This window comes from Convolutriloba macropyga, unplaced genomic scaffold (genome assembly GCF_964194025.1).
Source record: "Convolutriloba macropyga unplaced genomic scaffold, txConMacr16.3 SCAFFOLD_4015, whole genome shotgun sequence".
NCBI lineage: Eukaryota > Metazoa > Xenacoelomorpha > Acoela > Convolutidae > Convolutriloba > Convolutriloba macropyga.
Window position 1 is genome coordinate 894 of NW_027451475.1, and position 21,583 is coordinate 22,476.

Below are 21,583 nucleotides of genomic sequence, written 5' to 3' on the forward strand. Positions count from 1 at the left end.
CTTCTGAGATTGTTTTAACCACATCGTGTTTTTCCCATTTGACACACAATTAATACAGGTTAACTTGCATGGAGATATAAACTCATGACTGTGGCTGCATTTTTTGCCCGTCATTTTTGTATCCACTTCATTATCTTTGCATCCATTAATTTCAATTTTTTTGCTATTGCAATGAAGTGCATTCCCAAACTTTGATAAGAAAACTGAAAGGAAAGTCTACTAATTTTGTTGAAGGGAAACGTTTCAAGGAAAGGTTCAAAATGATGCTATGAATGTAAAAACAAATGGCTAGCTAGCATTTTAGTTCTAAAAACTGTTTGTTGATTGAGGTATTCAAGGTTCAAGGATTTTGAAATTCACTTTATTCAAAATTTTATCGTCAAGATAAATAGAAATAGTTTGCATTCTGTCCTGGGTCGGGATGTCAATGCCAAAAATTGCTTAAAAATGTAAGATTTGGGATGAATGCGTTGAAAAGATGTAAAAATTACAACTTTTTGTTTTTTGTATGAAATCCGGTAATTGCGGTGAACAAAACTTCAACGCTAAAAATTGCCAATCTTACAAAAATTTACCGCTAAAACCGCAAGTCTTACAAAACTTCACCATTTTCACCGCATTCATCGCAAACAGATGCGGTGAAAATTTTTTTTGACCGCTATTCACCGAAACTCTTACATTAATTTCCGGCCAAACCTCTACCCGGGGTACACAATTCTTCCGGGGTACACGAGTAATGTGAACTACCTGACAAGACATTTGATTTTATGCATGAAAGCTATGTTGAAAATATCCCAAATTTAAGTTAAAGAATATTTAAAACTCTAATTTGAATGAAGCGTCAATTTTTGTAGCAAAAGAAATGAAAAGTGCCATTAAATTTTGTGAACTTTTGTCTCAGCTTAAACATGTTGGAAAAGATTCTGCTTTTAGATGAGTCTCAGTGATGAACAAACTTTAAATGAAATGCGAATGTTTTTCGCACAACGAACTCCGATTCAAGATACCCTTTTCACGAACATTCAAGAATTGGGCCAAAAAGATGGTGAGTGCGAGTGAACAGTTTTTTTTAGTAATAACCAAAATCGATTATAGATTTTTTTTGTTTTTTTAGCTTCAGTGACAGGATTGATTATCAATTTCTTCAAGAAGATCATTTTGATCTGCGCTGAAAACTTCAACAAAGGGAAGTTTGTGACTTCGTCAGAGAAGGAAGATTACCTAAAAATCATTTCATGTTGTCTCAAATTCATAATTCGAAGTGAAAAGAAGTTCGAGTCGAACGGCCAGGTTTTCTCGGTTAGTACTAAATTGAATCTATTTTATATATTAATCAGAACTCTGACAAGTACAATTTAGGCAACTACTATTTTTTTTTGAAGCTGCAATTCAGTTGTTCCCCGGGCTTTAGTGTCATAGTACATCAGCACTCATTAATTATATTTGAATAGTAATTCGCTAAACCAGTACTGAAATATCAAAATTTTTTACTTCCGAAAATTTTTACTTCCGAAAATCAAAGTTACTTCCGAAAATTTTTACTTCCGAATATCAAAGTTTTTTACTCCCCAAAATGTATGTACTTTTTTAAATGTCATATTTCTGCTTGCGTTCGATTTAAAACACCAATTACTCGCCCTTTCGAGAGAAAAAATAATTTTAACTTTTTAAAAATTCATTTTAACTTAATCTTTTTCAGTTTAACAAATTTTATGTTATCGAATCATCAAACAAATTATTATAAACACTTGTTTAATATTTATAAGCAAGCAAGTTCGTGTGTAGAAATGCTTCAACGCAGAGCAGAAACGGCAGATCAGCAAATGTTTCAAGAGTATCTCAGTTCTAAAGGACTTCGGAGATGTCCCCATTGACGAGAATCAACTTCTAGTTGACATGACAGGAAGGGGAAGTGACAAACAGGGCACGCTTCATGACAAGTGAGCCCCATGTGATATACTTAGTTGAGAAAAAATATATTGAAATCCCTTTTATTCTTGTACGTTATTTTTTTAAAAGCTGAATAAAAGCTTCTTTCCACCATCATTTTTTTCTCAAAATTATGGTCAAATGCTAATTATTTGCATAATTATGGAATTGGTAGCCTAGATACTGAAATTTAGAACGGCTGAAAGTTCAGGAGGTAAAAAAGTTAGTACTCACTCTGTCCGGAAGAAAATGTCTCAATCTGGTTGCCCGAACTTGGTAAACTTGGCAAGGCTGCTACGCTAACGTATAGGTCTTAGATAAAAACCGTGCTAAGTTCTTGTGAAGTTTACTACGGCGCCGTATACGGCAATATTAAGATTTTTTTGAAGGTATCGCATTAAGGCCTTGCTACCAAGTTTTATAAGATGCCCTAAAATAAGAAAATAGCATGACAACTGTCGGAAAACTCTCTAGTCAAGTTTAAAAAACTGACTTTTTGACAATTTTCCAATATAATATTGTGTTTTCCCTCCTCCTTTTTCATTCAAAGCTTGGGACCAGCAGTGGCGGAGTTACAGAAATAATTATAGGAGTACTGATTCAGTAAGGCAAAAAAACGCACTTACACAATTCTCCGAAACAAACAAAACGATTAAACCAGACAAAAGAAATCAATAAGAAAACATTATAGCAAATAGGTTATCGGAAAATCGTAAACGTCGGGCTGAAAATTTTTCATTGAATTCAGCTTTGTAATTTGTTCAAAAAACAATATTTTGCTTCAAAGTATATTTTGGTTTCTACTGCCCCACAAAATATTAACAGACATAAAATACGCTTTTCCTATTCAATTAACAACTTAATTACAAAACGACTTAAAAAAGATCAACATTTTTTTTATTTTTTTGCAAATTTTTGATACTGATAGATTTTCGACATGAACCACAACGCATAAAGCTGAAAGACACTTTTGAAACAAAACGACTTTGAAAAAAAAAACAGATATATCTCTTAATGAAGAAATTAAAAATGACCATCCACTTTTTCAAAAAACGACTTTTCTTCTAAAATCCGAAATCCAAAAACTTTTTAAAGGAATTTCTAAAACTGACCAAATTTTTAAGTTACCTGCAGTGCTAATAGTGTATAAAATGAGCGCTTATATTTTGGGATCTATTTGCCAGTTGTGCACGTTCTACTGACAGTTCAATGTGTAAAACAGTTCAATATTTATTTGATCCACTTAAACTTTAAACCTTGATTTTTTTTAGAATTTAAGTTTACAGCTAATCTCTTTTTGAAGCATAATAACTATTGATCTTATTTGAAAATTAAAATTTCAGCGTTGATGAGTTTGATGGATGTTTGGAGTTGAACGTTTTTCTGGTTGATTATTGACATTAACTACAAAAAATATTAGTGAGAGTTTCAGTTGACAAAAAAGTTTTTAAATTTCAATGTAATAGTCTCACTATTTAAGGAACCAGTTGAAACTCAACTCAAAAATATCCAATTGCTGATACGAAATAGATAAAAAAAAACAGGCAAGAGGAAATGGCACCGGAACTCTTAAATGTGCCAAAAATTTCATAAATTAATTTTTTCAGAAACTAGAGAAGAATTAACTTAACCGACCGCAAACAATTAAAAACAACTTTTCATTTGTTTACTACAAACTGTAGGCCTGCAGTTTGGTATCTAATCACCAGGTGTGTGTAGGTGCGACTGGCAGTTTAATGTGTAAAACGGTGCAAATTTTTTTGATCCACTTAAACTGCAAAACTTTTCTTTTTCCGAACTTCAAATCACATCTAACGTTTTGTGAGACATAATGCGTAATCATTGAGCTTCTTTGAAAAAAATCTTAATTTTGACGCTTTTGATAGATTTCTGGAGTTGACCGATTCTCTGGTTGATTAATGACATGAACTGCAGAAGGTATCATCAGACTTCCAAAGTTCGGTACGGCCTTACAAGGGGCGTAACAGGTTTTTGCGATTTCGAATTAATTCAATGTAACAATTTCGACCGTCAGGTGTACCTGCAGAGCAAATTAACGTCTAAAAACAATACCTTTGGAAAATTACAGGACTTGGTACAGCTTTACACGGCGCCGTACTAAGTTTTGTAAATTCTCATAGATTTGAAAACTGCCAAAAAGTAATAAAAAAAATTACATGTATGAGGTAAGCGTTGTTTTAAAAACCAGTTTTAGGAAGGTAGACTTTAGAAATTGGTAAGTACACTAAAAAAACATATTAAAAACGTTAAAAAACATATTACGGCCTTTTACTGTGCAGTACAAAGTTTTGTAAGTTTTCTACGGCAGCAGTAAGTTTTCAAAGTTTCTTCTAAGATGGGCAACCTTGTAAATTGCTGAAGCGCAGCCCTTCGCTCTAATTTGTTTGTGACAGATGCAATAAAAGTTGGGTACTCTGTTGAGGTTGGCCTTGGCCAGCAAGAAATGACCATTTAAAATAATTACTTGTCTAAAACTAACATTTTTTTTCTGTTTTAGTGTTATACTATATATTTTCAACTCCAAGTAAAGATAAAACTTGCAAATACACTTAAACTGAATTACGTGGCTCAAAATGCCAATGCAGTTTAATTGTATTTGTCAGTTGTATTTTTATTGGGAGTTCAAATTCTCAAGTAACACAAGGTGAAAAAAAATACGTCTACTGGTGTCAACGCTTCCTCGGATCTTCATTCTCTTAGACTTATGCTCTTGTAGAACAGAAGTTGTAAACGTAAACTGAAATAAATTTTTTTCAATTATTTTTTCAGAGAGGGTGATTAACTAATAAAAATGCGCGACTTTTGGTTGAATGGTTTTTCAACAACAAAGTGGCGATTTGCTGGAAATATCAACAAACGTCAGATATTGCTGTATTGTTATTGATCTACTTAAAAATCAGAGGCATTTCCACACATGGTTTTATGCGAATTATATTATGTGTTTAAACACCTATTAGAAAAAACAAAGCGAAAGAATTGCTTTGATTTAGAGAAAAAGATTTCAGCCAAAAAATTTAAAGTTAGCCTTGCGTGATATAATTAGCAGTGAAGTAGTACTTCTCAAGTTTTTTTATCGAACCATACGTACTTTTTTCAATTTACATTACAATTGAAAATTTTACTATTGTTGGCTTGAAAAAAATTAACTAAAATTAATTAATTAAATGAACATCCAATACGTCGCCAATCCTACATATCAGCTTTCTCCGCGTTTGCGAACATGAGTGACGACGTTTTGTCACCACTTCTAATGGCGTGGAAGAAGTATGGTTAAATTTCAACGCAAATGGATAAGAAATAACCGATCGCGGATATCAGCAACCTGTATTCCAAATTTAAAGTAAATTTGAAATCGTTTACCTCACTGTCACTTTTGTCCACGAAAGGCTATAAAGCCTGATCTTAAAATATGGGGAGCGGAAATTGCTGATTTTTGCTAGCGAATTTGAGGAAATTCTTTGACAATTTCTGCTGTCATATTTTGGTTTATCGATCTCCGGTTTAATGTCAACTAACTAACTTTACAAAAAAAAGACAAATTTATTTTGATGGTTTTTAAATAAAAGCACGTTATTAATAACTCGAACAGAAAATCCACGAAGGAACGAATAATTTTTGCTGGCTTACACTAGCAGAAACCATTTTCAAGTCTTGATCCCTACTTCACCTCAAAATTTTCTCTGACTTGTAAAGCCAGTTTTGTCACATCCTAACTGAAGTCATACGTCATGTGGATAATTGCCTTGTACTGAACAAGACTTTTAAAGTCTGAAAAAATCTTATAAAATAAGAAAAACAAATTTCAGTGAAAACTTTATGCCCAAATGAGGGTAAGAGTGGCTGAAACATTTTTAACCGATTTTTTGCGATATGGGATAATAGAAACCTATAATGTAACGCACACTCCCTAGTTAATTTATTTTTTTTCTGAATAAACAGCAAGGTTAGTTACTCAGGAAGTCATTTCAATTGGTGGCTTTTCTAATACCTTATGAAGTAAAAACAGCTGTGAAAATTATGCTCAATATTCAAGTCAAAAATTTTCAAGCGTTTGCTATCACTGATCCAAAATTTTACAAGACTGTAGACTCGATTCAGTAGGTGCCAAGTCTATATTTTTCATTTATCAGTGCATTGATATAGTATAATTAAAAAGTTGCAATTTCTCTGAATCAGTCCTTTAAATTTTTACGCTGCGTCGTCAGTCTTGCTAGATTTTGTGATGTTTTTTCAACCCTCTATTCGGAAATTAGAGTAAGCATTGTCCAGGTCTAATAGAATCCATTTGTGGCTCACTATAATCCGGAAATGATTTATTTGATCAACTTATCTAAACTCCGGAAAAATCAGGTGAAAATTTTTATTTTACTCTACATGTTTGGGTGTTTTATTTAGACTTCCAGATTTCGAGCGTGAACACGGAGCTGTCGTGTGCAGAGTAATGGACCTGGTGAGGAACTACAACCTCATGACTGAGAGAGCCATGCGCCTTAGAGTTGATGACGAATTTGAGATATATCTTGACAGTACTGCTAAACTATGGCAAGTACTAAGCAAATAAAATGAGTATAAATTGAAAAGTGGAAAGAGTGTAAATTTTTCGCCAAAATGAATCGGCGAAAGAGTGGAAAGGCCGGTGGTAAAATCAAAAAATAGTTCTCCGCTGAATCAGGGTGAGAAAAATGCAATTTATGAGTGTAGCATTTAATATAAGAGTCTACGAGGTAAAAGAAGAACCGATGGCAAAATTTATATAAAAAAGAGTGTAGAAATTTAAATTTTGAATTTTGAACTAAACTTTGAATTTAAATTCTTAAATTTAACTTTTCCACAATTAAATAGCAGAGAACTAAATGTGTATTTTTTTAAAACTTTCCATTTTTTACGTGTGACTTTCAGGAAAAAATCTTAGACCCCGGTGAACTGAAACTTAAAATTTTTGAATCCTAAATTTTAACCAATTTGAACAATAATTAAAATAGTTCAGCAACCTTTTTCAGGTACGAAGTGGCCTTGAGGGCGCTAAAATGTCTGGAAAACATAACTGGTGCTGTTCTGTCTTTCTATTCCTGGAAACTGTGCCACGGAAAGGCTCTGGATGATGAGACTACAACAAGCTACTCCAAGGTAGAGATTCAACAAGCTAATATCAAATCAATTGAACTGTCGCCTCCTGGAGTGAGCTTGTAGAAATATAAATGGATAGTTTATCTCTTATGTTGTTACCCTCTCAGACATTAAATGAATGCGCTGGACCTAAATAATTGACTTGCTTATTCAAATCACCAGCGCGCTAATTCGAAACGTAAAACCTGGAGTTTTGAGCAAATACAAGCTTTTCTGAATCAAAAATCAGTTTTTCGAGCAAACATGCGACGGACTAATTCAAAGAAATTTTATATATTACAATTCGTAGCTTGACTATTTTTCCTCCACTTGAGAATATATTGATAAAAGCTTAATCAAACCTTAGGACACATAGTTTTGAAAAAAAGATTTAAAAAAATAGGGGTTCTTTGTTGAAAAAGATGTCGTAAAAATTGTTAGAAATTAGCCGTTAATAATCTTGACGCAAGCACAAGCTGAATAAGAAAACTTGACCAATTTTTTGCACCCTTGCTAATTCTATTTGTTGAAATAAACCATGGTAAGGCAAAAAGTTTGTAAAATATTGTAACAACTCGTAGAACATTTTGTTTAATTTTTTTCAGTTTTAAGATAACATCAGTATAAAATAAAAAAGAGTTGGTCTTGCTTGTCATCTAATTTTGCAAATGTTATTTAAGCTACCAAAATAAATGTTTCATTTTGCTTCTGACAATCATTCCAAAAAGGAAATATTTAAATGTTTTGCATTTTAACAACTTCGTAACGATTTTGCGGTTGTTTTTCAACGAATAAAACTAGCCCCAGTTTTCCAGTTGAAGTAAAAAAAACTGACCGTTTTTCATTGTTTCAAAGTGTTGCTCCAGTTTATTTCAAATTAAAGTCATTCAAAAAGCAGCCGGGGCATTGGTTATTTGAGATGGTTTACTATTTTTGTTGCAAACTATTTTTATGATTTCGCACGTCAAATATTTGAAACGCAAGAAAATTTTTCTATTAACTGTTGAGATAAAAACTTTTTGGAAAACTTCCATTCTTGTGCAATTTTCCACACTCAGTGAACATCAAATAAAGATAAAGAGAATTTTAATGTTTCATCTACTGACGAAAATTTGTAGCAACAGGGGTTCAAAAATGCCGTTATTAGTTTTGTCATTTTTAAAGTGTTTAATTACGCTCTATGACACTATGCTTCAGCCTCCACTGCCGTTGGAAAAAACTGTGTTTTTTAAATTTAAGTCTCGAATGTTTAATGGTCAGACGTAAAATCAAAAACTTAGAAGGAACAAGTATAAAGGTTTATGGCCTCATACTGAAAAAATTTTCTCGAAATTTTTTTCGGTGTAAAGATGTAGCTGGTAGTTGTTTCTTGAGGACCACAGTTTTATTGGTTAAAATTTACCTGCTTGCAAAACATGAACCAAAGTTTGGTAAAACTCAATGATAAAGATCAATTTTGTCGAAAAATTAGCTTAAGTTTTTTTGGCTGGTTGCAAAAAATCTAGATTAACTCTATCACATAACTGCATCATGTGAACTATCTATTATCCAAACGATTTCTACTTAAAAAATCAACATAAATCTAGTGAAGCTTTCTGAGTTGATATAGTGAATTTTCAGGATTTATGAAACTCGATGGACATCTTGCACGTTATTGATACCTTTAAGGATTTTGAGGGGAACATTCTTTGCTTTCAAGAAGCATCAATCCTTGCCTTTAAGATAAGAACCTGCAATTTTATATGAAGCAGATATGCTGTGGCAAAAAAATACTGCAAGATGAAAACTCCCACATTCTCGTTTTCAATTGAAAATAAATAATGTGGATAACAATTCCATATATTAGCAAAAAAAAAATTTGAAGATTGAAAAGCAAAAAATTATTGAATTTATTTGTTCATTGCTATGATGCTAAAAAAGAGACCAAAAACAGACAATTTTCAAATGTTTTTTCCCTTAAATTTATGCTGCGTATTAAATTTAACCGGACAAGAATGTAAATTTGATACATAACTGATATCTTGTCAGAAAAACCAGGTAAATTGTGGTTGTCCTTTGGCAATATAAGTCACCATATTGGGATCTCTTAAGAACAGCTCCATTATGGCCTATAAACGGCAACATTGCTCTGCGAAAAGTGCTGTTACTATACATACTGCAAGATTTTCTTAGCTAGAACAGTTTTGTTTAGGGTTCCTAGTAAAAAATTTAAAACATTGAGCAAAGATTCTTTACATAAATTTTACGTTTCAAGATCTGGCGAGACAAAACCATACAATGCAGTAATATTATAAAAATCTCCCGAGGTTTAACTCTTTTGTGTTAGTTTGTGCGTGTGTGTGTGTGTGTGTGTGTGTGTGTGTGTGTGTGTGTGTGTGTGTGTGTGTGTGTGTGTGCGTGTGTGTGTAAGTGTGTGTGTGTGTGTGTGTGTGTGTGCGTGTGTGTGTAAGTGTGTGTGTGTGGTGTGTGTGTGTGTGTGTGTGTGTGTGTGTGTATGTGTGTGTGTGTGTGTGTGTGTGTGTGTGTGTGTAAGTCGGATGTCAAAATGATAAGAATCAGTACCGTTGAAGATCAGTAGCCATCACGCGAATCAATATAGCAAAAAAACCATTGGTAATACTGAATCATAGAATAATGAAAAGAACCTACCGCAGCTGCTATTTCGGTGAATTTGGTGTCAAAAACTGGCTGTTCAAAACTAGCTATTCCAAATAATTTTAAATGAAGTTCGGCACGCATTTCTATTGCAATATCACCACAAGTGCATGACCTCCAATGCAGTGTAAAATTAATTTGCATTTTTTGTTTTAATCAGAAAATTGTACGCTTCCTTGTATTAGAATACTTCCTTGTGTATTATAAAACTATTTAATATTTTTGAACTGCTCATTTTTGAACTGTTTTTCAACTATCTCTTAGTCTTGCAGAGGACATAGAATGAGTCACATTATAATCATCTGGAGCTTTTTTGTGTACGTTTTTTAAGGGCAAGGCATGCAAGACGAAGTTGATTTTTGAAAAGTTCGCAAGATTCTTGTAACAAAAAAAGTTCTAGCAAATTTTAAGCGAAATTCTTGCAAGAATACTTTTTCTTTTCACTCAAGGAGTTCTGCGTTGTTTTACCGAACATTTCAGTAACCTCGGGAAACCTACTGAATTATTTTTGAAGGTTACACGATACAACTATGATGCACAAGAGAAAACGGACATGACAATTGCTATCGGACTTGCAAAAGGGTTGCAGAACCTGCTTCTGACGTACGAAGAGATCTTCTCGTTTCTGATTGGTCGACATTGCTTTGCCCGGTTGCATTTTGTTACTGATCAAGTGATCCCTGATTTGACTGAAAAAATAAAGGTAATATTTGTTTAATTTTCATTTTTATAGGCAACAGTCAATCTCAAATACGATAAATTAAAATTAACTGCGACTTTAGAATATGAATACGGATTGTTCTCTTTGGTACCCGAGAGGAGGTCCCGGATCTCAAGTCAGTATGAATAAAATATCGCACCGAATTAAAGCACCGTTTGTTCAAATCTTAATGATTTTGGCATTTTTGAATCGCGTTGCGATCTAAGTTAAGACCCTAGTTGATCGAGGACGGTTATTTAGCAAGAATCTTACAACACTATGCATCATCTTGCAAGATTCTGACAAAAACTCTTACAAAATTTTTCTCGGGCAATGCATCATTTGATGAATGCTGATAAGATACCTTTGTCAGGTGTTTTTCAGATCTTATGCAATAAGAATTCCAGAATAATTGCGGAAAGAACAGGTGCTGTAACCAATCATGAAACTCAGGACATGATTGTTCGAAAAGTGAGACATAAGCAATTTGTGAATAGTAGGATCTGAACTTATCGGCTTATCAACTACGGGGTAATTTTCTACCTAGAGTTCAATTTGGCTGATCTAATTATTATTCTCTTATTCTGTTTGCGTGACACGTCATTTAAATATTTCAGGGCGATAATGATCGGATAAACTGCGGATTCTACATTGACAGGCTGGTGAAGTTGGCTAAAAAGGCAAAAAATCCCTACAAAAACATAAATGCTCCCACGCTGTCAAGACGTCCACCAGATGGCAAAAAGGGTAAACGAAATTGCAGTTTGTAAAATTTTTGAAAACAATTTTCGAATCAGATTTATGATTGCTGCCTGGGACAAGGAAATTAGTGAAGATGCGAGTTATGAGGTTAACTAGAGCTGAAAAAATAATTTCAGCTGGATATCCCGACATATTTAAAAACGGATTGTTTTGGGTATATATCAAGGCATAACGTTATTCCGGCTCTTTTGACGGTTTATCACATCTCTTTTTCATTTATCGATTTTTTCCAGAAGGTGTGGATGTCTAATGGTGTCAATTTAGCATTTTTTTCGGGCTGCGCCATGTTATAGCCACACAGTATATATTACAATTAGCGATGCGAGTGCTAAGTCATTAACTACTGTCACATGATTGATACTCCGAGTCATTTCCAGCTCATTTTTCGCGGGCTTGAAGACCATAGGCCTATTCGTAGATTAAAATGAGATTATTAAGTGAAGAATCCTACTTTTCTCACAAAAATGTTGCAACTGGAAGTAATGGAACTTCAATTTCGAAAAACGGTTGCCTCTTGGCAGACCAGACATCTGTGAAACAAAAACGGGTAGATCATAGGAGTAGAATGAGTGCAATATTGATTTTCTGATGAAACCGAATTTATGAAATTTAGTGATCATCCGGTACTTAGCTCAGAGTGTTCAAACCTGATAGGGAGTTAGTACATACTGTGGGCATGTTCCATTCCTGTCACTTTCGGGAATCCGTTTTATAGATACAGTGGAGGGACAGTAAGCTTCCAAATAAAGCTGTTTTCTAGAGTTCATAGTTTGACCGATTGATTAATTGGTACCGCTTCATAAGTCCAATACCGCTTTATTTTAGTTGAATAGCTTGAGTAGAAGTCAAAGAAGGCGCTCAGATTATTCAATTGTTCTTTCAAAGGCTTATCAAACTTTACGTAAGATAGTCATATCTAATGTGGTCCAAAATGCGAAGTGAACAGATTCTTTTGTTTTGATCTTTCTTGTACTTTGTTACGTTGTTGCTTGATTTGTTACTAAGGAGTAGAACAACAAAATTACCAAAACAGTACCCTAACAGATTTGTACCTTAGGAGTTGACATGTAGAGAAGTTGTGATAACAAAATCATTGTTGAGAGAGTTGAACTGACTTGATAAAACCAGAACACCGAATTGCGCGATCTGAAATCAGAACACATGAGAGCACCGGAGAACCTCAGTTAGATCAAGCGGCTTAACTGAGAGCTTGTAGAGTTGAGAGATTAGTAGCTCTTCAGTTGTGAAATTGGTCACAAAATTATAGTTGTGAACCACCTTTTATATAAAACTCTTGATGAATTTTGATTTAATTATTTGTGATTTTTTTACTCTTGCTCATTCATTTGATGTTATTTGGTTACTCAAATCAAATCATTAGTTTAACTAGAGTTTCCTAGAGCCGACAAGAGCAGAAAAATTCCTAGAGCCGAACAATAAATAATTAATCACATAGTGATCAAATAACCTGCCACTACAATTAAAGCTGTTTGCTCTATGAACACAATTTACAAAACAAAAATAGAAATGTTTGTATATTCAATAAAATAGGTACCACTGAATAAATGACTGGGTCGGAGAAGAGATTAAAATGAACACATATTGTACAAATATGGACATGACTTTAAAAAATAAAAATGGGAACTAATTTAAGGATAAAATGGATTGTCCGTATAATATTAACTGCATTAATGTGAATTTTAAACTATTTTCTCCGTGTTAGCATTTCTGTTTTCAAAATTTGACCAACAAGACCAATCTCACAGAAAAATTCAGGAAGTGAAGAGCCTTGGACGATTAAAGGCAACACAAACTTAACACTACGTCAAAATCAATATCGGGAAAGTCTTATGAAAAGCTCATTTAGTCATTTGTGATTCCGAACTCTGGTATTTTCGGTTTTAGCACTAGCGAATTTAAATTTGTCGTACATGATTTTAATCATTTATTTGGTTGAGACTCGTCGAGGTCGTGTGTCAGCTTCCTCAATTCGCCCCGCAAATCATGTTGTTTTGATTTCTCAAATTCTGTTTTTTTAATTTGAAATCTTTGCAACTGACCTATTATCTGTGATTCTGTTAAAAACATGACAAAATTTTCGGCTCATATAATTCTTTGACAAGACTTGAGCAAATCTTACGTTTTAGCAACCATCTTCAACAATCAAAAATGAATCTTTCTAGATAGTAATGAAGCAGTTGAACCTGCAATAAAAATCAAATTTCTGCAAGAAGGTTCTGAGATTACAAATTGCTGTTCCATTATTTTGCAACAATCTCGCACGAATTGAACTCCTCTCGTAGTTACAAAATTGTTTCTTTCTTGTAAAACTCTGTTCATTCACATTTTTTGGGTTCCTAAATGAACAAAATTGTCAGCAGAGCTAAAAAAGGCTAATGGTAAAGATAAACTAGACATTTTCCCAAAAACTATTTGAGGTCACTTTTTTCCTCCTACTTTTCTTTCTCTGGCGAAGACACTAAAATGAAAAATAAGGGTTCCAAAACAGCAAAGTAATACCGAGACAAAAAATCTTCCCGAATATTAATTAAACCATGCACTATCTAAAATATCGAAAAAAGTTTTTTGTCAAATTGAAAACTAATATTTGAGTTTTTCCAATACAGTTATTCTTGTTTTTCTCTTTCATTAAGTGTTGGGGATTGGTGCTTCTTTCATTAAGTGCTTCTTTCATTAAGTGTTGGGGATTGGCAGTGGCGCAGTTGAAAAACTTCTGAAAAATAATGCAAACAAGCTAAATCAATTTCCATTCAAAATTTGTTCAGCCCGTTCGATTAACCAAAATATTTCCAAAGTCTTAGTTGTGTGCGCTCCTTTTTTGAAAACGACATGTGGAGAAATTTCAACCTAGCAAGAATCTTGCAACATTCGTGCAACGTTTTACCCTACAAAGCCGATAATTAGAAAAGGACAATGGGGGACATCTCTCTGCTTATGAAGGTCTCAAGTTACTATATTTTAGTTTTTTCGTTTTGTCAGCCTCAAAAAATTGCTTCCCTTATTTACTAAGCTTTAAAGTTTAAACCTGCTACTAAACTTGAAAGTCTTAGAAGATCTTGAATCTGAATTGCATATTTTATATGCTTTATGAGGGGGCGAAGAGAACAAGCTTTTTAGAATAGACAAGCTTTTTACAAGAGACAAGCTTTTTAGAATAAGAGAACGCAATGTGTTCTCTAAATTTCAAATCTTGATTGTTTCATGCAAAAAATTTTTAAAGCGCCTTTAAAAAATCTTTTTTGGACCCGCCGAACCCTAGGGTACCAGAAATTTTGTATATTGTCTTATTTTTTTCATCGTATTGTGTATAAAATAAGCCAGTTAAATGTATTGTCAGTTTGCTCAACAACTCAGTTACAAAATCACATCAACTGCTACGAAAAAACTCATAATTTCAATTATTTTGTGTATGAGATGGTTGTAGAAAAAATAATTTGAAAGAATTATGGTGAAAAGTATTTTGAGTCGCATTTTTCTGACGTAAAAGTTGAGAACCCGCATCGGCTGTTAAGGGCTTTGTCATATAAAATCTTTAACGAGCGATCCAGTTTCTAAGATTTTGTCCTTTGATCAGACCATCTTGGTCGGAACACGGAGAGTAATGTGCGACCCTAAGTACATGGTTTCACATGGCCTATAGTCGCGCAAAAAGCTGAACAGGGTCTGATCAGATATCATAATTTTAAATATGGCTTTCAAGTTCCAGACAAAATAATCATACATTTCGTAACCCTTATGCAAATTTGTGAGAAAATGTGCATTTTTAGGAGCAAAGAAAGACTCGATTTCAATTCCGGTCGTGAAAGACGTGTCACCCAAAGCGGCTATTGGTCCAGGAAATACTCAGTTGTACCTCATAAGATCAAGTGAGTTTGGACTTGAGTTGAAGATGCTTAACATCCGACTTGAGCATACAAGTATTTAACAATACAACAAAACAGCAATTTTTTAAACCGAAAATAAGGAAAAATCTGAACGAACTGAAACATTTTGTAAATTTTGTAATTTGATGTTCCCGTCCTTGATATTAACAGCAGAATTGATTGAAAAGTTGAAAGAGGAATTTATTAGCTTATTTAGCTCCAATTTTTATGTTTACTGTTCAGTGTTGGAGTGGCTGTGCAGTTCTGACCAGATCAGACTGAACAAGAAGGCGCCAGAGTTGTGCACAGCTCTGAAAGAGTTTCACGAGGAGACATTTCACTGGTCCTATGTCCTGAACTTGACATCTATCATTCCAAAAGCAGGTGGCAATTTATTTCTATTTGCCGTGGAAAATCTATACGCAAGGTGACCAGGTTGGGGTGCCAGAAGGAAGTGACCTCTGATCAGACCCAAGTCGAACGCACATGCTGTGTTTCTATACCAAAATTCCAGGGTATCTGCATTAGTTCGAGCGCATAAAAGTCTGGACAATGGTGCCCAAGACCACTGAGAGAAAAAATATCAGCCCTATCTATAATTTAACATCTAATACAACCACATCTGTCAACCATAATTAAAATCATATAAATGGATGGTAGTAAGAAAAATTCGCAATTGTTTTGCCACTGATTATTGTTGATAGCACATACGAAAAGTTAATGCCCTAACAGCGCCTTTCAGGAGTTCTGCTTGACACAGCGCCTTTGGTACCCTGAGTACTGATTCCACTAATAGTATCGATAAGCGAATTTCTGAAATTCATCAACAATTAGGCTTTCTTTCGTTTCGGTAATTTGAAGCTCTTACCGTGGGAATATGTAACGTGGAAATGAGTTAGTTATAGAGTGGAATTTGGTGACTCATATAGTTGAAATGAGTGACATAAGATTTCCCCGTTTCTCACGATAGCCAATTTTGAAGAAAATATAACTAATTAAGCCTGGTGTCACTAGTTTACCCGCACTCTTATAATAATCTTAATGTGATATATCGAGAAGTAGCGAACTTAGCAACTTAAGTTAAAACTTCGATATATGAAGAAAACTTTCTTACCTGATGTTTGGTGAAGTGAAATTGAATAATGACTTCTAATTTGAACCGAATCGTCGATTCAAATTTGTTCATACCACAAGTTTATCAATGTACATAAACCATAAATTTGTGAGATAGATTCGACCTTCCCACCACCAAACTCGATCAGTAACCAACTCTCCGACCCTCCCAGTAGATAGCAATGACATGTTCTCAGGTAGGGAGAACAATGTGTTAAGTGCAAAAAACTGCACTAGTACTTGCCATATACGGCAAGGGGAAAAACTTGTTCACAACTAAGGTGTAAATTAACACATATCAGTTTATCTATATCTAGACGGATCTGTAAATATTCATACTGATACGGATTATAAATACCTGTGAAATTTTGTACATTTAGGCCATTTTGAATTCAATTATTAAAATAACAAAATTCTTGTTACTCGTGCTCGAGACCATGGCACTTAAAACATGGGTCGTGAAAAACCCCGACAAAAGAGATTATGTATAGCAATTTCCCGACATTAGCCTCGTAATTGGCGGGATATAACAAAACTTTCCCGCTATATGAATTGCTCTCCCTTCAATGTTTCAGCTTATAATCATTTTGTCCCTTTTGGCACTCCTATGAACTACATCGACTTGTAAGATAAATTTTTAAAATCTCTTCCAAATTTAAAATAGACTAGTCAGCTTGGCAGTTAAAGTAGATTCAATGTCCTTTCTTGAGTCTGATCTGATCCATTAATTCATTAAAGTTAATTGAATTCAGTATCGTCTTTTCGTACTTTCTATTAATCGAACATCGTTTTCCCCAAAGCCTAGTAAATGAAAATTCGGGCTCACTGACGAAAAATTTTTTCATTAAATTCCATGTACACTAATCGTCCAAGAAACCATATCAGAACGGCATTGCAATTTAGGGCAATGCAACATAAAATACAAATAAATGGTTTCCCAGAAATCGCACAATTTTTCTGCAGGTGACATGAGCATAATGTGGTTCCGAGAATCCTACCTGACTATGGAGATAGCCAAAACAAATCCAAACCCTCAATTTGGGCTAAACGAGAGCATTCCCTGGATATTAGCCGAACACTTGTTGGAAAGTGACGTGGGAGCTGGAGCTCTAATTCAGCATTGCTTAAGTAAGTCCTGATGAAAATAGTTTTTTAATAAACAAAGGTACATTACTTGAATCTCGCCAAATACACGTTTTCTCTCTCGGATGATCGTCTTCTTTTTCACATTCTTTTTTATTATCGTTATCCAGGAAATTTGATTTCCAGCGGAACAGACTTTTCCGTCCCCCCCCCCCCCCCAGTACTTTATGCACCCCTATCCCAGTTGCAGAGAACGTGCCATTAAATAGATTTAAAAAAAGATCGGTGTGAGGCCATAAACGGAAAAGGAATCGTGTTTTGGTCGCAAATTTCGTGCAGTATGCTTAGGTTAAGTGGCTGCCTGAAGTCACTGAGAACTTCTGGAGTGCACATGTGTGTTCTAAGCTAGGTAACGTGACTTTGCAGATGTCACTTCAAAACTCTGCCTCAACAGCTCTGGCGCTACGCCGTTCTTGATTAACGCACACTTCAAGCCGGGGCCGAGGCGTCCACCCCTATTCCACAATTATTATGATAACAGAGTCACTTAATTATGATTTTCAGTCCCGTTTGAACTCTACAATGACAGTGCGGAGGCAGTGTTGAAGTTCTTCAGAAAGCAGCACCTCTTTGATGAGTTGGAGGCTGAGACTTCTCTCGGATTCGAACAGCTCATCAACTGGCTATACACACATGTGTTTGAAAACACTATTGAGAGGGCTCTGTTCCAATATGCTGTCATTCATGCTCCCGAAGAGGTGAAGAGTTCAGGCGTGGGTAAGTAAACAAACGACAGTTTTGTATAAATACGCAGTTTATCTGCTCGATCAACCGAGCTATTCCTTATTAGACCATTTGCACGTGGGGGTTCCCGGGCTAAGACTTCGACTTATGAAAAGACTCGAAAAATCTAGTGGGGGTCAATTTTGACCAATATTACCGTCGAGCAAAAGTAATTTCATGGGTCTAGCAAATGTACCTTCATATGCATTGTGGGTCCAACAAGATCTTCTCATGGGCCCGGAAATAGCATTTTAATCGTCCTGCTGGCGCCAATTAGAAAAAGTAGTAAAACCTGATAAAACCTTTCGGATGACTGTTTAAACATTCTGACGGACGTATAATAACCAAATAACGTCTCTGCAACGTTTGCTAACCTAGATAGACTTTGCCGTGAATTGATGCTATTTTTACTTTTTCCGCATGTATTAAGATTGCCTAAACTTTAATTTGAGACCGCTAGCCAAATACTGTTCAAAAAACGCTGTTGCTCTACGTAATTTAATGTCCTAAACCTAGCCACATCACAATAAAGAATGCTCAGCCAATAATAGTTATTTGTTTTAAAGAGACTTTTTTTAACAATCTTCATGTATAAAGATTACGAATAGAAGTTTTTACATGACTTTTTTGGTCTTTTGTCCAATTGAGCCTTATTTTTATGAGTTATAACGGTGTAGCCTCAAAGCACCCCACATACAGTGTCATAAGCGGGACGTACCTGTAAACCATAAAACAGGAAAAATTATTCTTCACCATGTATTATGATTAGAGATAATGTTAACCATAGTTCATAATTGACATGACTCAAATTCTGTATAACAATCTTATTTAAACCTTTGATACATAATCACATTGATATTAGATTGCTGTTAATGCAATATTGAATGCTTGGATATTCAAATTGAGCTTTTGTTTAAATATTATTTACTTCGTTCCAATTTTTACATAAACATCTTGCTAATGTTATGGTAACTCCATAATCAGACATTTAAACAATTTATTCTGTAGCATTGCGTGTTCCATTGAAATCATATTGAAAAATTTGGACATTTGTTTTTACATAGTTTTCACATAAAAATTACTCAGCAATTATGCAATAACCGTTGATATTCCTTTAAAGATGCCATCTATAGTAACTATCAAGATATATTCAGACTTGAAGAGAACATAATGAATTCATTCAGTTACCAGTTGAACAATTGATTTTTCCAAAAATGTTTTTGTAATCTTGAATAGCTTACCTTGCTTGACTTACTCTTCAAATTGTACTAAGAAAAGATCAGGACGAAAAGTTTCGAGAGAAAATTTTTATCTTTCAGACAGACACCAGGACAGGGATTATTCATTATTTTGACGAGGAACCCCTTCAATGACACGTCCAGCCAAGGTGCATTCAATTGTCGAGCATGAAATTTTCATGGGTCAAAAATAACATTATCATGGTCAAGCCAAGAAAACTTCATCGGTTGAGCATGATCTTTTCATGGGTCCAAAAATAGCATTTTAATCGCCCATCCAGAGAAAATTTTTCGGTCGAGCATGCTCTTTTAATATATCGAGCAAAAGATTTTTCATTGATCTGCTTTTCTGAAATATATAAAGATTTTCTTTAATATTTCATTACATACAGAAACAGGAACGGAGCAAGACCAAAGTTCATTGCACCACTGCAGTCGAACTTAAAATACAGTTGGAAAATTGACAAAAGTATTATAACTTTTGCGATTTTTAAGATGATACAGTTATTGCTACTTTACCTAATTAGGAGAATGGATAAAACTAGTTTGTGTAATTGTAGTGGTCTCTTTTCCATTAGAAGTGACGAAAATTTGGCGTTATTCAGTTGTTTCCCTTCAAAAATTATGAATAATAGTTTTTCTTCTCAAGTCAGTAAAACTGTTTGTTAGATTGGAAGCTCTTCTGAATTGCAAAAGAGAAAATACCATGTATGCTGCATACTTTATAATCAATATTGAAAATTGATCGGAAAATTGCTAGTAAATTGTTTTATGCAGACTTTAAAAAAAGATTTTTGCTATGTTCATAATTTGGCAATAGCTTGAACAAAATTGTTTCATTCATTCTATTTAGTACAGCAATGTCAAATTAAAGTTCTGATGCGAAATTTTGGGTCCGGCTTATGTCCAGATACAGAAGACTGAGTCAAGGTAAACGCCATTGGGTCATGCTATCGTTCAGATACCGAAAATTGGGTAGAAGTAAAGGCCAGAAGCAAAAATTTGGCCGGACTAAATTTTACATGACAATTTAGGTCGATGTGAATTCTTTCCATAGGCAGTATGTGTCGAGCATCAGCTTTCAATGCCCATTTTGTGTTCAGTAATGTCTTGTCAAAAGTGGAGGCCTAATCCCGTGTTGTAAATTTTGAAGATAAATATCGACTAGTAAAATCAAAACAAGTCATTTACAAAGTTATCAACCAGAACTGTTTCCTTTGCCTCATTCGTCAAAACTAAAAAGAAAAGATCTGAAAATTTCATAAAAAGGAGGTCTGTTGCAATATATAAAGTGTACTTGATATATATATATATATATATATATATATATATATATATATATATATATATATATATATATATATATATTAGTGTACTTGATTAGCTAAGAGTCATGCAAAAATTATATTAAATTTCAATTTTTTTCAGCAAATTTTGTGATTTGAAGTCGCAGGAATCATCGAGATACTTTTGTAGAGAAAAATATATACATTTTATGAAGCTCATTGGTTAACTCTTGGTACTTTCGGTCATAAATCGACGTTTTTTTGAAAAAAAAATTGATTACTATTACTAAACTAAACCAATTTTTATAGCTCATTGAGAAAAACTATTTGCAAAATTTGACATTTTTCGAAGATAAAGTCTAACAGACACGTTAAAAAAATTAATTTGAGACCGCTAGCCAACTACTGTTCAAAATGTGCTGTAATTTTACGTAATTTATTGTCCTAAACCTAGCCACAATCCCAAAAAAAAATGCTCAGCCAATAATAGCTATTTGTTGTTTGAAAAGTTTTTTTTAAAATCTTCATGTAGTAAGATTACGAATAGAAGTTTTTAAATGAATTTTTTGGCCTTTTGTCGAATTGAGCCCTAATTTTATGAGTTATGATGGTGTAACCTCAAAGCACGCCACACGGAGTGTCATAAGCGGGATGTACCTGTAAACCACAAAAAAGAAATAACTATCCTTCACCATGTATTAGGATTAGAGATAATGTTAACCATAGTTCACAATTGAGATCACTCAAATTCTGTATAACAATCATAAATAAGCCTTTGATACATAATCACATTAATATTAGATTGCTGTTAATGCAATATTGAATTCTTGGATATTCAAATTGAGCTAATGTTAACAATATTTACTTCGTTCCAACGTTCACATAAACACTTTTCTAATGTTATGGTAATTCCATAATCAGATATTTAAACAATTTATTCTGTAGCATTGCGTGTGCCATTGAAATCATATTGAAAAATTTGGACATTTGTTTTTACATAGTTTTTACATAAAATGTATTCAA

The 21,583-nt window shown here is 34.0% G+C and overlaps 1 protein-coding gene across 1 annotated transcript; it reads left to right on the plus strand.

Moving 5' to 3' along the window:
• Positions 1 to 933: 933 nt before the first annotated feature.
• On the plus strand, positions 934 to 18,030 carry LOC142356724 (cytoplasmic FMR1-interacting protein-like; the record flags this gene model as incomplete). The annotated part of the gene is made up of 11 exons (XM_075408528.1): positions 934 to 1,045; positions 1,115 to 1,299; positions 1,786 to 1,940; positions 6,346 to 6,492; positions 6,951 to 7,077; positions 10,226 to 10,414; positions 11,029 to 11,158; positions 14,962 to 15,060; positions 15,301 to 15,441; positions 17,134 to 17,298; positions 17,818 to 18,030. Coding segments are annotated over 11 exons (1,663 nt in total), but the record flags the coding sequence as incomplete, so codon positions are not given.
• Positions 18,031 to 21,583: the final 3,553 nt, after the last annotated feature.